This window comes from Silene latifolia, chromosome 2 (assembly GCF_048544455.1).
Source record: "Silene latifolia isolate original U9 population chromosome 2, ASM4854445v1, whole genome shotgun sequence".
Taxonomy (NCBI): Eukaryota; Viridiplantae; Streptophyta; class Magnoliopsida; order Caryophyllales; family Caryophyllaceae; genus Silene; species Silene latifolia.
In genome coordinates, this window is record NC_133527.1 from 142,620,614 (window position 1) to 142,637,669 (window position 17,056).

The following is a 17,056-nucleotide window of genomic DNA, read 5'->3' on the forward strand; positions in this document are numbered from 1 at the left end:
CATATAAACTCATAGTTTATTTGTTTTAGAGTATAAGCTGCAATTCAGCACAGCCTTCGTTTCCAAGGATGCCTTCAAAATAGCTACTCCCTGTACATACATTACACAATCATCACTTCACTCCCCTTCTTTTTAAGACTTCGCTACTCTACTACTCTTGTATTTGACTAATGAAATGTAGCTATCTGAACTCCCCAACATTGCTAGGCAGCATAACTCAGATATAAGCTAATTCCTATCTTGTTGTGCTCAAGATTACAAATGTGAAGGAACATGCATGTGCAGTTCATAAGCCTAAGGGCAACCATCCCCAAGTGAAGTACAAAATACATGTCATAGCATCCATCTCTTCAAACAGATTACTAATGGTAGCAACAAGCAAATGAGGCAAACCAATGTACGTAGTACTAAGCAAACATCATTCAAACTTAACAAAGGACGACAATGAAGCTAGAGTTTGGACTGCAGCACTAAAAAACTAAAAGAAAATGAAAACGGTCTTGAAAGGTCATTACATGGCAACAGCCAAAATGCAAATACAGCCTGCATAGTCATACCCATAAGTCAACCTAGTTTTGTACCCAATACCCATTAGCCCATATTCAGTCCTACGATGAAGACACTAGATTGTCTCACCAAGAAAGACAGTACTCAACACAGCCTTTGTCTCCAAGGATGCCTTCAAAATAGCTACTCCCTGTAAATACATAAGACAATCATCACTGCCAGAAAAATGTAATTCAATGTTATTTCTCACAATATATAACCAACTGCAAAGAACCAACAATTTAGGCGAGAATGGAAGATGCATTACCTCATTGAGACCAACCTGGACCTCTTTTTCCAGCAAGAAACCAAGATCTTTGACAAGGGACTTGTTGAGCAGAGTGATAGCAGAAATAGTAGATAATGGTCTAACCTCCAAATTATCCATCACCATATAAGTCATGATCCCCTTCACATATCCCTTAGCCGCGCTGCGTACTTCTTCATTCACAGTACTTTTATAGGTCACAGTTTTGGTCATTTTTGCACCACAATGAGGGCAAGTTTGATTTGGGTCATTAGTTACAGTGTGACCATGATACTCCGACACACATCTATACAACGGAGGTACAGCTGAGGATTTTGCGGCTTCATTTAGCAGCAACAAAGGAACGGGAACATTAAATTCAGGGTTAAGCACATAGTCTTTTTCTATGTTTTCCTCCATATATTGGTTATTCAAAGACTCAATGCTTTTGTAGAGATCACTAAGACTTCCTACCATGCCTTTAAGTCCAATGAGCTTCACAATAGTACCAACTGGCAAGGACATTATGTGAAATAGAAAATCCACAAAGTCCTTACCAGCTTCGGCAAACATAACCTTTTTAGCATTTTTGTCTACCAGAAGCTTCAAAGTCAATTTGATCTCCTGCTCTCCCATAGCTGTTAGATATGGTTTCTGTCAATGACAACAGACAATACATTATTTGTTTGACGACGGACACTGATCTTGATATATCAAATACCTCCCTCAATTTATGATGAGAGAAGCAACAGGGAAATAAGTGTAGCAAAATCAGTTTCCAATTCGATATTGAGTATTACTGTATTAGCCGACATAATCATGCTCCACATGGACAGTCATTCTGCCCAACATGGATATTGAAAGGGAAGTGATTTCACACTTTACAATCACCTTTTAGATTGGAGAGTGAATTTCCTAATTATACTAGTATTAAACAAATTATAGAGTTTTAATTAACAATTTCACATTATTTTATGTGTTAATGGGTTAGAGGAAAGTTTGGTGATATTCATAGATTAATGGTTGGTCTCCTCTTATGTAAAGATGGGACATCTCAAAGAATGTTATTTAAGAAACTTTTAAAAGAAATGGTGTTCGTTTCAAACTAATTACATACAATGGGTTCACGTCAGCATATTTCGATTTTCACAAAGCTTATAACAAAGCCGTAGTCCCAGCACCTATGAATGACTGTAGAACACAAGGGTTTAGCAGCAAAGGTTAAACAGAGCAGAATATGACCAGCCCTCGAATGGACCTTAAAACTATCCATCTACTTCAACTTCTACTCCTCCATCTGAGGAGAAGGAAACACAATCAAGGACGAGTTCTACTAGAAGGGTGTTTTGGGATCAAATGCAGAACTTACTTCAAGCAGGAAGCCTAGCAACAACAAAGCCTGCAGACCTGAAAGCCGCTGTCGGCATGCCATGAAGGCCAGGGCTCCAACCGAGGAGACGGTCTAACATGAGACTAACTAGTAAGCACTGACTCACTGAGTTGAGTTTTTATATCATCTTCTCTACCCTCTTAATCGCTCGTATGGAAATGAATGTTTCGGAGTTTATGAAAAGTTTGTAATGCAAAATAGATGCAATTTCTCGCTTGAAAGGGTTGGATTTCAAGTTAATATTGACATGAGACGGTCTTATAAGTGACGGAATAAAACTGTAAGAGACACCACAACCCACGGCCTGCATGCCGCCTCCGGACAATTGACTCTATCAGTCTCAAACTGTTGATATTGTATTCTGTGTAATTCATGTGTATTCCTTCTCATTAATCAATCAATGTATTTATACATAATATGGGCCGGGTATACAAAGCTATAATCACCGGCCCTAATACCCCCTCAAACTGGAGCATGTAAATCAAGAATGCCCAGTTTGCGAAGAAGAAACAAAAACTGAGAAGAAGCTAAAGCCTTAGTAAAAATATCAGCCAATTGGTTATGGGTCGAAACATGAATAGGAGTTATAGTCTTGTCAATGATAGCGTCACGAATGAAGTGGCAATCGATTTCGATGTGCTTTGTCCGTTCATGGTAGACCGGATTCTGAGCTAACTGTATTGCGGAGTCACTGTCGGAGTAGACTTTAATGGGACGAGAGAAACCAATCCCGAGACTAGTAAGCAAGCTACGTAGCCATTTTAATTCGCACAAAATAGTAGCCATGGCACGGTACTCGGCTTCGGCGGAGGAAAGTGAAACAGTGTGCTGCTGTTTTGTTTTCCACGAAATGGGAGAGTCACCAAGAAAAATGATCCAGCCGGACACGGAACGCCTAGTGGTCAAGCACCCCCCGTAATCCGAGTCACACCACCCCGTCACTTCAAGCTTGCTATCGGCTCTCAACAAAATTCCTTGACCCGGACAACCTTTTAGATAACGGACCACCCGAAGAGCAGCATCCAAATGCTCTTTGCGAGGCTGACTCAAAAACCGTGACAAAACTTGAACGGAGTAGGAAATGTCAGGTCGTGTGACAGCGAGATAAAGCAATCGCCCAACGAGTCTCCTATATGATTCGACATCAGCAACCAATTCCCCCTTTGCAGCACCTAGAGCATGATTTTGTTCGAGAGGAGTAAGAGCCGGTTTAGCCCCTAATAAGCCAACTTCAGAAATAATATCAAGAGCGTATTTCCGTTGACTTAAGAAAATACTCTCTGAACTGCGCGCCACTTCAATACCCAGAAAGTACTTTAACACACCCAAATCCTTCATGTGAAAGCACTTCCCAAGATAAGATTTAAACTTTGAAATAGCAAGGGAGTTATTACCCGTAATAACGAGGTCATCAACGTAGACCAAGACATGAACACATACGTCATCACAAGAGTAGCTGAAAAGAGAGTAATCAGAATAAGACTGAATGAAACCATACTTGCGCAAGGCGGTGGTTAATTTTGCGAACCAACAAATGAGGGGCCTTTAAGTCCATAAAGGGACTTCTTAAGACGACACACTTTGCCTTCACGACCTTGACCAAAACCCGGGGGCAGCTTCATGTATACCTCTTCGTCAAGATCATCGTGCAAGAAAGTGTTGTGGACGTCCATCTGATGGAGTTCCCATTTTTGAATAGCTGCAACTGCTAAAAGAGTGCGGAACGTAACCATTTTAACGACAGGAGCGAAGGTTTCACCATAATCTATACCTTCTACCTGATGATTGCGAAAATTACCAAATAGAGCCTTGTAACGTTCAATGCTACCGTCAGAGTTATATTTGATTTTGTAAACCCAACGGCAACCAAGAGCCTTTTTGTCAGACGGAAGATCAGAAATTTCCCAAGTATCATTATTTTCCAAAGCAACGATTTCAGCCTGCATGGCTTTACACCAATCCGGACTAGCGAGAGCAGCGCGAAAGTTGGGTGGTTCAACACCCGAAGTGATGGCTGCAATAAAAGCACGGTGGCGCAAAGAAAAATTGTGACATGAGAGATAATTAGCTAGAGCATAAGGTGTACCTGAGGAGCGAGGAGAGTCGGGAGAAGAGTCGGAGTCAGAGGATGTATCCGCGGTGGTACCAACAACAAAACCCTTGAGACGAGAAGAAGGAATCTTGGTCCTTTTACCACGCCCCATGGCAGTCCCGGACTGATCAGTCGAACCCAAGGAATCAGCGGGGCCCGGAGCAGCTGTCGGTTCAGTAGCTGTCGGAGCACCCGTAGCAGTCCCTGATTGCGGCCCAGCCGAATCAGGCCCAGTAGCAGAGGCCGAATTAGGCCCATCAGAAGTGGCAATGTCCATACCCGAATCTGGAGCCATGTGGTCCGTGTCATCATCAGGCGAGGAAGAAGGAATAGCGCCCATCAGCTCAGTGTCGTTGCTTATTTGCTTATTATCCGGAAAATAAGGGAAGCTATGCTCATAAAAATACACATCGCGGCTCACAAAAATTTCCCGTGTTACTAAATCAAGAACCTTCCAACCCTTTTTGTTATGAGGGTACCCAAGAAATAAGCACTTACGACTGCGCTTAGCGAATTTATCACCTTTGGTATGCAAATTATGAGCAAAACACAGACAGCCAAAAGTCCGAATATGCGTATAAATAGGAGCGGAACCAAATAAGAGCTCATAAGGGGTTTTATTGTGTAACAAGATAGACGGAGTACGGTTAATCAAATAGGCCGCAGTTAAAATGCATTCACCCCAAAAAGAAATGGGTAAGTACGCCTGAAACATCAAAGCTCTAGCAACATTCAAAATATGCCGATGTTTCCGTTCAACCCGCCCATTCTGCTGAGGGGTACCAACACAGGAAGTACGAAATAAAACCCCATGTTGTCGAAAAAAATTAGCCATAGCAAAAAATTCCGTCCCATTATCCGATTGAACTTGTTTTACCACGACTGAGAATTGGGTTTTGACCATGGCAAAGAAAGTTAAGAACATATCTGTGACTTCTGTTTTATCGGTAAGCAAATAGACCCAAACAGCTCTAGAATAATCATCCACAATAGTCAAAAAATACTTTGCACCACAGGAAGACGGAGTTCGATATAGACCCCATAAATCACAGTGTATTAATTCAAAAATAGTAGAAGCCTTATTAGTATTCGAATCAAAACTGCTACGACTATGTTTTGCTTCATGGCAAACATCACAAATTGTTTCGGAATTAGAATGTAAATTGCTAACACAAGGCAATAATTTAACTACTTTATTGGATGGGTGGCCAAGTCTTCGATGCCACAAATCAAAAGAATCAACGCTAACCCGATGGATTGTTGGTTTTACCACCGTGCGAAGAAGATACAGTCCGTCACGCTGCTCCCCGACTCCAATCCTCGTCCTCAAAAACCGGTCCTGAATATGACAAGAAGTGTTAGTAAAACTGATAACGCAATCCGTCGCAGCTACCAATTGAGAAACAGACAAGAGATTGCAAGCGAGACTAGGCACATATAGAACATCACGTAAAACAAGAAATTCATTTAAGCGAACCGTTCCAGCTAAAATAGCCGAGACACTTTGTCCATTTGGAAGGGTAACCGGAAATGGTGGAATAGGATGGGGATCAGCTAACCACGTCTCATCTCCGGTTACGTGATGTGAGGCTCCCGTGTCAATAACCCAATGAGGAGACATACCACTAAGACGGTCCGAAGATGATGATGAACCCGAACCCAAGCCACCACCGAGGAAATTAACCCGGCCAGAAGACGAACGAGAGGTAAATCTTTCTCGCCTAGCTTTCACCTCGTCCACCGTGCGAGGGCGACCTCCCCACCACTCCGGAAATTTTTGTGTTTTAATGTAACAGTTAGTCACATCGTGACCCGGTGCGGTACAAAAAGGGCACTTCAGCTTCATTTTTTCTTGTCGCTCAGCATCACGTAATGCACGCCAATCAGGCGCGCCGGAGGAAGCAGCTTGGACAGTAGGCCCTTTAACAGCGAAGGCCATAACTTCCGTTGCTTCAGCGGGAGTAGCAGAACCAAGGAGAAGAAGTTCTTCTTGCAAAACCGCATGATAAACACGGTTAAGGGTTGGAGGAGGGTCAAGCGAGAGTTGATGATTCCGAATAGGGCCATACAGAGTTTTATCGAGACCCATGAGAAAGCGATGGAGCCGCTCCGTATCTTGTCTAGCAAGAGCAGCCTTAGTCACTCCGCAAGTGCTAACTACTGTGTCGCACTTGAAAGGTGGTTCCTGCGCAGCAATTGCATCCCACAAAGATTTCAAATTTCCGTAATATGTGGTAACAGACATACCTTTGGTTTGACGACACTCATGTAATTGTGTTTTGAGATTAAAAATTTTTGCAGCATCAACAACCGCGTACTGGTCCGCCAATTCCAGCCATAAAACCCGAGCATCTTCGGTGTCGGAGACACTGTCGAGAAGAGACGGGCCAATGGAATTAAGAATCCATTGAACCACAGTACAGTGGACAACCTCCCATTGCCCTAATAAAAATTCATTCGTAGGTTTAGCAATTGTCCCATCACAAAATCCGAACTTGCGCCTTGATTTCAAAGATCGACGCATGGAACGACTCCATTCTTCATAATTGTCGCTTCGGAGTTTGATATGGGAAATAGACTGACCCGGTCCTTCTTGATTGTGAAGAGAGAACGGGGATAAGGGATCAATTTTCTATTTTGGAGTGTTCGAATCATCCCCACCGACTGTCATGGTTTGATCGGAGGAGAAGAAAGAACAGGAAAGGAAAAAAAAGGGTTTAGACGGCAGAGAAAGCGAGAAGAGAATAGGGGTTTCCTGAACCTGATACCATGTTGATATTGTATTCTGTGTAATTCATGTGTATTCCTTCTCATTAATCAATCAATGTATTTATACATAATATGGGCCGGGTATACAAAGCTATAATCACCGGCCCTAATACAAACCCTAAAATTGCGTTTAAGTTTAACAATACATAACATTTTTAGTAAGGAAGACTTCAAAGGCCAGAGGAGATCATCAATTTGAACAACAACAAATGAGGAAATGACAAAGCCTATAGCACGAAGATTACCAATGTACTCGTAGTTTGTAACAGCAGAAAACCCAAAAAAAATAAAAAAATAAAAAAATAAAAAAAAAACAATGATAAAAGGAATTTACCTTGAAATTATTGCTTTGAAAGTTTAATAAGCAGATTCAATACAAGTCTTGGGATCCCGGTATAGAACCAGAAAAACTAAATGACAGAGAAACAAAAAGTTGGTGAGAATATGTTTTTTTGTCATTCATACATACAAGCATAGATGCAAGCCTGGTTATATACACAAAAGTTAGTCTAAAATACAAGGAAAGGATATTACCATATTATACATTGCCTAAGTAAAACGATCCTAAATATATGCAAATGATATCGTATCTTGCAGTATGGTAACAAGATCGATAATCACCGTCTAATACTCCCCCTCAAGTTGGAGCACTTGGAGTTCCAATGCCCAACTTGGATTGAAGATAAGTAAAAGCTTCCCCTCCAAGAGCCTTTGTAAAGATATCAGCGATTTGGTCCTTGCTCCTCACATGTGACGTAGAAGTTGTTTTATTCATTATATGATGTCGAACAAAGTGACAATCTACCTCTATGTGCTTAGTCCGCTCATGAAAGACCGGGTTCTTTGCAATGTGTGTAGCTGCTGTGTTGTCACACAATATTTCCATAGGCTTATTGTGATTGATACCCAGGGATTGCAAAAATGATTTTAACCATAACAACTCCTTTGTTACGCCTGCTAAAGCTCGATATTCCGCCTCAGCCGTAGACATTGCAACAGTGGCTTGCTTCCGTGCTTTCCACGATATGGGTGAATTCCCGAGAGACACGTAATAACCGGTAATAGACCGTCGTGATAGAGGACAACTAGCATAATCCGAGTCCGAATAACCTCGCAAAGACAAGTCACTGTTCCTGTTGAGCACAATTCCCTTTCCCGGGCTGCTTTTAATGTAGCGCATAACTCTATGAACGGCATCCAAATGTTCCTGTCTTGGTGCGTGAACAAATTGCGCTAAAATATGAACTGAATATATCAAATCAGGCCTTGTTATTGTCAAATAAATAAGGCGACCAACCAATCTTCTATACTTCAATGGATCATGCAGAATTCGACCCTTAGCTAATGCCAATTGATGGTTTGGTTGGATGGGCGTGTATACGGGTTTAGCTCCTTCCATTCCCGCTTCTTTCACCAATTACAAAGCATATTTCCGTTGGCTCAGAAACAGCCCTCTCGCTCTAGTGGCCACTTCAATTCCCAAGAAGTACTTTAATCGACCAAGGTCTTTCACACCAAAACTCCGATCTAGGAATTGTTTAAGACGATCACTAGCTTCTTGATTATTACTTACTATAATCATATCTTCAACATACACTAATAGCCCAATGAAAATTCCACCTTTATTGTAAGTAAAGAGTGAATAATCTGCTAGTGATTGCACAAAACCATACATTGTCAACGAAGTAGTGAGTTTTGCAAACCAATTTCTTGACGCTTGTTTGAGACCATACAACGATTTTAAGAGTTTACACACCTTGTTCGTGCCTTCTGCTTTGACACCCGGTGGTAGTTTCATGTATACTTCTTCGTCCAAGTCGCCATGTAAAAAAGCATTATTCACATCCAATTGTGCTATTCTCCATCCCTTAGCCACGGCAACAGCAAGTAAACATCTCACACTCGTCATTTTCGCGACCGGTGCAAAGGTTTCATGGAAATCAATTCCTTCGACTTGGGTGTATCCTTGTGCCACTAATCGCGCCTTATAACGCTCAATCGTGCCATCAGCTTTCAACTTTATCTTGTACACCCAACGACATCCAATTGGTTTCTTTCCTTTTGGTAAGTCAACGATCTTCCATGTGTCATTCGACTTAAGGGCTTCAAGTTCTTTGTCCATGGCAGTTCTCCATTCTTGCTGTTGGACAGCCTCATCATACCGTTGTGGTTCGTTCATAACATCAACATGTGCTAAAAATTTCCTGTGATCAAGAGAAAAACAATTGGTTGTGACATAATCTGCTATGGGATAACGAGTACCTTTCTTTACGGATTTGGACTGATCAGGTTGAGCATCTTTCGTGAGGTCTATAATGCGAGTTGATTTGCACACGTAATCTTTCTTCCAATATGGCTCAAAACGCTGTCGCATACCACGCCCCTGTTGTTCGTCTATTAATGAAACATCAGTATCAGGTTGTAACTGCTCATTCGAATTATCTGTGTTTGTATTCGAACTGTCAGTCGCTTCTTCCCCTGCAACCTGTTCACTGTTTTGCGCCTCTGTTTCTCCAGTAACTTGCTCATTTTCATTTGATTCTGAATCAACAGTATTATGGTCGTGATACACAGCAGATGGGTCACCTGCTGTTGGCCTGTCTGTCTCATTGTTTATACCCAACGAATTCATGTCAACAAAAGGAAAAGTGTGTTCGTAAAATATCACATCCCGTGAATCAAAAATTCTTCGATCTTTAATGTCATATACCCGCCATCCTTTCTTTGAGCTTGGGTACCCGACAAAAACACACCGCTTTCCGCGCTCATTAAATTTGTCCTTAGGTCGATCCTTGTTATGAGCGTAACAAAGGCTCCCAAAAACACGCAAATCATCCAAAATGGGTCGTGTACCATGCAATACCTCATACGGGGTTAAACCATTCAAAATTCATGTGGGTGTCCTATTTATTAAATAGGCAGCTGTTAACACGCACTCACCCCAAAATTCAATAGGCAAATTGGCTTGAAATCGGAGAGCTCTTGTTCTTTCTAAAATATTTCTGTGTTTCCGCTCTACCCTACCGTTTTGTTGTGGGGTATCGACATTACTACTTTGAAAAAGCATGCCATTGTCATTATAATATTCTTTTAACGGTCCGGAAAAAAATTCCGTCCCATTATCGCTTTGTACTACCTTGACTTGTTGTCCAAATTGGGTCAATGTCATTCTGCAAAAATTCATCATGTAACGACAGACTTCACTCTTATCGCGCATCAAAGTAACCCAAACACGCCGACTTTTGTCATCGACAATAGTCAAAAAATAATGTGCTCTCGAAAAACTAGGCGTACGATATGGCCCCCATATGTCACAGTGAATGAGCTTAAATAATTCATCGCTTCTTTTATTATTAGCCTTAAAGACGGACCGTGTTTGTTTTGCCCGACAACACGCATCGCAAACATCATCATTATTCCAAATTAAATTAACGCCAATTAAATTACCACAATTAGGCAGAATACCGTGAGACGGATGGCCAAGTCTCTTATGCCATAATCGTGCATCTCCCTTGTCATTCATCCGAGATACTCGAACTTGCTCCGTCTTCATAAAATAGACCCCATCACGATGCTCACCCCGTCCAATCTTCATCCTCGTAGATTGGTCCTGTATGGTGCAATGATCAGGGAAGAATGTCACAACACAATTATTTTCCTCAATTAATTGTTTAACAGAAATTAAATCACATGTTAATTTGGGAACAAATAAAACATCCTTCAACACGAAATTATCGCTTAAAACGATTTCACCATGTTCACTGGCCACAATTTTTGATCCATCAGGCAATGATACCGTGGAAGCTGGTTCTGTTCTCAAATTCTCGAGCAAATTTCTCCGACCTGTCATGTGGTGTGAACAACCACTGTCTATCAACCAATTGCTAATTGTACTGGTCATACCTGCAATTTTTTTATTGCAATCAGATTTTGCTCTCAATAAACTACGCAATTGCGTTACCTCTTCGGCTGTGAACGGGGCAATATGATTAGCAGCCATGGTTAAACTTTCTGATGGGTGTAGACACAATGGTGAAGACGGGGCAATTTGTTCATTGCTTTTGCTCCCGTTGTCTTTCTTGACATCACCTGCTCTTCCTCCGTCTAACCCAACCATATTTGATTGATTTAATTTTAAATATAAAAAAAAAAAAATTTATGCGGAAGGTGTATCAGGATCAAAATTGCTCTGATACCATATAGAACCAGAAAAACTAAATGACAGAGAAACAAAAAGTTGGTGAGAATATGTTTTTTTGTCATTCATACATACAAGCATAGATGCAAGCCTGGTTATATACACAAAAGCTAGTCTAAAATACAAGAAAAGGATATTACCATATTATACATTGCCTAAGTAAAACGATCCTAAATATATGCAAATGATATCGTATCTTGCAGTATGGTAACAAGATCGATAATCACCGTCTAATAAAACGGAGTTGAGTAGGTCGTGTGAATTCAACCTTTAATTATGGACAGCCGAATGACATTGTTCGGCGCACTATTTATATGGGTAAATCTTTAAAACCACAGTAAAAACCTACTCCTCCATCACATTAACATTTCACAAAAATCTTTTTATTTTTTATTCCTTATTTTATTGGGATTTTCTACTTATTACCTCGTGTTTTCTCGAGTACATAATAATACCCTCGATCTTTAAAAACTTCACTGGTACTCTAAATTTTATTAACTGTCCATAAAATATCCATTTAAGTTTTCTAACAATTAAATTTAATAAAGTAAATATATTTAGGATCTGGTAAACGGAATTTGTGATAAAAGTTTGACAAATTATCATAAAATGTCAAAATAAATTAGAGCTTCTTGAGTGTTTTAAGAAGTTTTAATTAAGTTTAGGGGTACGAAAAATGTTTTCAAAAGATGATGAGTACCACGTTTAAATCGAAAAAAACACAAGATTATCACGTAGAAAGACTTTATTTTATTTTTACATAGATTTTAAAATGAGCGTTAAGAACATACATTTAAAAAATCGGTAATATAACTAATTTTTTTAGATAAAATGTTGGACAATTTGACGTTTACACTAAGGGGCGGGTTAGGGGTCTTTAGGAAAAAGAATGAAACTCTCTCATTCTCTTTGTTTATGTTTGTTTAACAACTTTTCCCTTACCCTTAAATCCAGAAAGCGCGTTTGGTTTGCATAAGGGTATCGATATGTCAGGTATAAAACCAAGGTGGTATGGGTTTATAACTCGAAGTCCTGATACCTTGTATTTGGTTCAACTAGTTGTTGTATCGCGCGCTTCGCGCACGATGTTGTCTTCCTGATATATTTTTTGTCGGTTCGAATTTAGTAACGACAAAGAGTTTGAAGAAGGTAAGTAATCGACGGCACCATAAATAGATTGAAGCTCCTAGTGTACCAAGTTGTAATACAAAACAAACCCCTTAACTAATGATGTATAACTATATAAGCACGTATTAGACAAACAATTATGACGTAAATACTCGCGTAATAAGAAAACGCCTTCATTGAATGACAATTGTGACAAACAATTATGACCTAAATGCTACAATTAGAGAATAAGTTGTCTCCCACAATTCTAATGTGCTCTTCAGTGGCAAGTAGATTTAGAAATGCATCCTATATGAATAACCGAGTGCTGGCTTGAATTGCTCATATGAATGTCAATATATCAAAGAACGACAGTGTCACTGTGTCGTTGAAGCCTAATTCAGTCCAGCGCGGAGTACTGCCTCATGGCCGAACTAGATGGATCCCATAATTCAAGAAAGTTCGGGAATGGAGCTCATCTGAGCAAAATAATATACAAGGAGTTTGAAACTTTAGCATGCTGAAAGGATCTAAACATTTTCGACTCACATACCTGCAGGAAATAAAGTCACCCAACTTAAGCTAAACTTCTGACAAATAAAGCAAAAAATAGGTAAAACTCATCGAAAGCATGTGGCACAACTTTGAATAATAAATCTCACAAAAAAGCTTATAATGAGAGTTCTTAAATTCACAAATCTCATCACAAGTAGAAACATAACAAGTAGAAACACTATTGTTGTGATCGACAAATTTAAACCACAACACTATTATTCATTACACGCCAACTTAATTACATTTTCTATCAGAGGAAGGTGTTCATCGAAAAAATATAAGATGAATAATCGGACAATTGAGCCACACAGAAAAAAGTGGAGGAAAAAACAACACTTGTCAAGATGAAAAGAACGGCCATATCAGCAAGGTAAAAGGGAAAACAATTACCAAATAATATTGCCAAGTCGAACTCAGGTGAATTGACTTGCTTAAGTAGTAAAATTCTTATAAAAATTACTCCCTACCTCCCAATCATCGTTTTATATGGTTTTTATTTTTTATTCTTTGTGAAGGGTATTTAATCGAAGGTAAACAAAAAATTGACCTCATAATTACAGTTATATCAAGATAATTTGTCCCTAGTAGATGTCCTACTGGACCTAGGCTTGACTGTTTAGCAGACACGTCTGATAAACAAAGAGATGGATACTTGCTCTTTGCTTACCATAATTTTTGTATCTGACTCCATTAATGAGACTATCCAACACCATAATCTAGAGACCATAATGTTGAGCAACCGTATGACCACCAAGCCATAAGTAGGGCGTTGAGAAGTGTTGAGACTTTAACCGCGGCTTGATAAGTTGCTCTTCCTACTTTCCATTCAGCTTGTCATGTATGTAAAAATTCCTATATGAATTACAAAGCACAAGAATAAATTAAAAAGATCTTTCTTCTGTTCACATATTCATCCTTCCTCGCCCTCTCGTTCCCTCTCTATCTCTCTTTCGCTTTTGTTCACATAATCACACATTCCCTCTTCCTTCATCCTTCCCACTCATTCGCTTATGTTCGCATTTTCATCATTTCCATATCTCTCCCTCTTTTCCTGTAATATTCCGTATTTAATTAATAGTTTATATTTATAATTATGTGATTAGTCGTAAATAAATCATAAGATGAAATATTAAGTGGAATAAATAAATAATAAGTTGTAGTCGTAAAATAAAATAAGTAAAATAAAATAAGCAAATAAGACGGAGTGGGGACCACGGTTGGTACCGTGTGAGTGAGCCGTGTGGGGCCACAGTGGGACCAAATTGAAGGAAGGTAGTATTTGGTTTGGGTGTTACTTATGCTTTAAGATATTTTCATTATTTTATTATTAAAAGGTCTTTCGTAAAACTTTCCTACTTCTCCTACCAATTTATATAAATACCAACCTTATGTCTCACACTCATAATTATTTTTCTTTATAAACTCAAATACAATTGTGAGGAGAGCTTTTGTGAGACAACTTTAAGACGGAGTTTTCACCTTGCAATAATTAAATTGTGGTAAGTTATCTAATCACCTAATATCAATTATTTATGTTTCAACCTTGACCCGTATTGTGACCGTTGACTTGGTTGTTGACCAGCGAGACCGTAGTCGTGGTGGCTGTTGACCGGCAGGTTGACCACCGTCGGTTGGCCGTGGGTTTTGGGGTTGTTTGTGGCGTTTTTGCGGGATTGTTTTTGGTAGTTTACATCTTAAATTTATTAATAAGATTAGTTAATAATTATATATAATTTAATTATTGTTTAGGTGGTGAATTTGTTGAAGAGGCCTTTTGATTAATTGCTTTATTGAGAAGAATTGCTAAAAGGTAGATTAACTACTCAACTATACTATATTGGTAATTGGAGAATTTTTGAAGGATGGATTATCTTCGTAATTGTTGTTTTGAGCATATCGTCGTAATTGTTGTTTTGAGCATATCGTCGTAATTGTTGTTTTGAGCATATCGTCATAATTGTTGTCTTGAGCATATTGTTATCATTGTTGTCTTATTATCTTATTATTATCTTGTTGGTTGGTTCTCTGTTGTTGATTGGTTGTGAAAGAGATTGGCTTTGAGATTGACATTGCTATTGAGATCATTTGGTCGGTCAGGCTTGGGGACGTGCAAGTGATGTGGTTCTGTACGTATGATGGTCGGACAGGCACGGTGGCGTTAGGGGTTGGGCCGTGGACTTGAGCAGTACACTGTGTGGTGTCGGATTGAAAATCACCGAATGGTGCGTGTGTGTGTGCCGTGTGTGAGTCGTGTGTGTATGAGCACGACGGTCTTGGTTTAGATCCTTAATTGTGTTGCAGGCTATCGTATTATTAATATTGTTATTGTTGTTTGGTTATCCTACTCAACCTCGTGGTTGACTGTGTATTCGTGAACACTTGTGATGAACCATAATTGAGAGCATATTGATTTCTGGTTAGCTTGTGAGAAGTGTTGGATGCTTTGAGGAGAGCTTGGGACGAGATCACTTGAGTCTAGAGATCGCCTTAATTAATATTCAGACACTATTTATTTTAATTCCGCTTAGTTGTTAAGAATACTTAATAATATTTATTTATCAAGTTGGATATTTGTAATAAACCTTTTGAGGCACTTTAATAATACATCGTCTTAAAGTACTTTGGTAATTGTTTGTCTTTATACTTACTACCTCAGGCAACTGAGAAGGTAACACCTTTATTTACTTGAGAATGTCTTACGAAAGACTCTTAAATAAATGAGGGTGTTACATTTCCTCTCTCCTTTCCTTCTCCATCCAATCCTCCTCCCACTCCCTCTCCTTATATTATATGAAGTTTTACTATTACCTTAATAGGTAATACCCAAAGGCAAAGATAACTAAATATGTTCTCTTTAGAATTATTAATTCCCTAGAAATGAATTTGATGGATTAGGATTAGAATTCCTTCCCCAAGACAGTACGCCGGGCAGTTAAAACTCAAAATAAGATCAGACATGTCCTTGATTTGAGAAAAATGTACATGATCGCATAATGATCTTACTTGTTCCTTTTTTTTAGGGTGGTAAGGGTACTAAAAAAATGAAATAATACTCACCCATAAAAAAAGTGCAGAACCCCCGAGAACAATTGAAAACCACTTTCAAATTTGGCAAAATAAAACTGTAATACTACGGTTTTATAAGTTAGTTACTCGGCCAAATATGGCTTACTTAGCCGAGTAAGTGTGTCGTGCGTTTCTGGGCAGTGTACTGCCCAGGAATACTCGACCGAGTATGGGAATACTCGACCGAGTAGAGGATACTCGGTCAAGAATACTCTATACTCGATCGAGTATCCGGTCTGACAAAGTTTATTTCCGCGGTTTGATTTAGAAAGGATTAGAGTTATAAAAACGGGATTTATAATTCTTAATTATTTTAACAAAACCTAAGCAGTACAACGTAACTCCAATCCTCTCCAAATATCTCTCTCTCAATTGCGCGGATTGTTCGTGAGTCTAGTTCATCTTTCCTTGCATCGATTGTGTCGGTAAGCCTCTGATTTCATAAGTTTCATTAATTTGTCTTTTAGGGTTTTGCCCTAATTTTTGATTTGGAGGAAAGGGGTTTTGGCATGTGGTACTTGGAATTATGTGATTATTGTGTATAGGTGACGGTGTCATGGGGAATTGCTATTGATTGCTTGTGTGTGCTTGGATTGCGAAAAGGTAGGGTTTCCCTACTCGATTTATTGTTAATTGATTTAAGATTGTATTGTGATTGTTGTATGATTGATATTGTGATTATTTACTGATTGTTGATTTGGAGTTGGGTGTTGGAGTTGTGATGGTTGATGGTGATGTTCACGAGGTGCGTCCTCGACTGAGTGGAGTCACTTGCGGGAGTGGCTTCACGCCCTAGTTTCGCCCTCTGTGGAACCCGCCACAGGAGGAGATGTGCACATTAATGGATAGGGTTATCGCTCATTGATGAGCGGGGGCTTAGATGGGTACGCCTGCGGTCCCCCACTGACAAGGCTACACATTTTAGTGTGTAGTGAGTTACATGTTGTGTTTGGGAGTTGGAGGTGGATGATGATCAGTTGTTTATCATTTCGTACTTGTCTTATGTTGATTATGCAGTAAACGGACCCTGTTGTTGTTTTGTAAAATATGTGGTGATGCATTCGAGGATGGTGAGCAGATTGTGAT

General features: G+C 39.5%; 1 protein-coding gene and 1 long non-coding RNA gene across 2 annotated transcripts; one reads left to right on the forward strand and one right to left on the reverse strand.

The window, feature by feature from the left end:
* Nucleotides 1-315: 315 nt before the first annotated feature.
* LOC141643050 (uncharacterized) lies at nt 316-11,616 on the reverse strand. Its single transcript, XM_074452072.1, has 4 exons — nt 11,479-11,616; nt 7,379-7,438; nt 815-1,447; nt 316-697 (listed from the first exon to the last, which is right to left on the reverse strand). Exons 3-4 carry the CDS (start codon nt 1,427-1,429, stop codon nt 623-625), a joined length of 690 nt encoding a protein of 229 aa, XP_074308173.1. The 5' UTR covers nt 1,430-1,447; nt 7,379-7,438; nt 11,479-11,616; the 3' UTR covers nt 316-622.
* A 2,710-nt stretch (nt 11,617-14,326) lies between these two features.
* LOC141643051 (uncharacterized) lies at nt 14,327-15,474 on the forward strand. The gene is made up of 2 exons (XR_012543622.1): nt 14,327-14,403; nt 14,654-15,474. It is a non-coding gene; the product is annotated as an uncharacterized LOC141643051 (long non-coding RNA).
* Nucleotides 15,475-17,056: the final 1,582 nt, after the last annotated feature.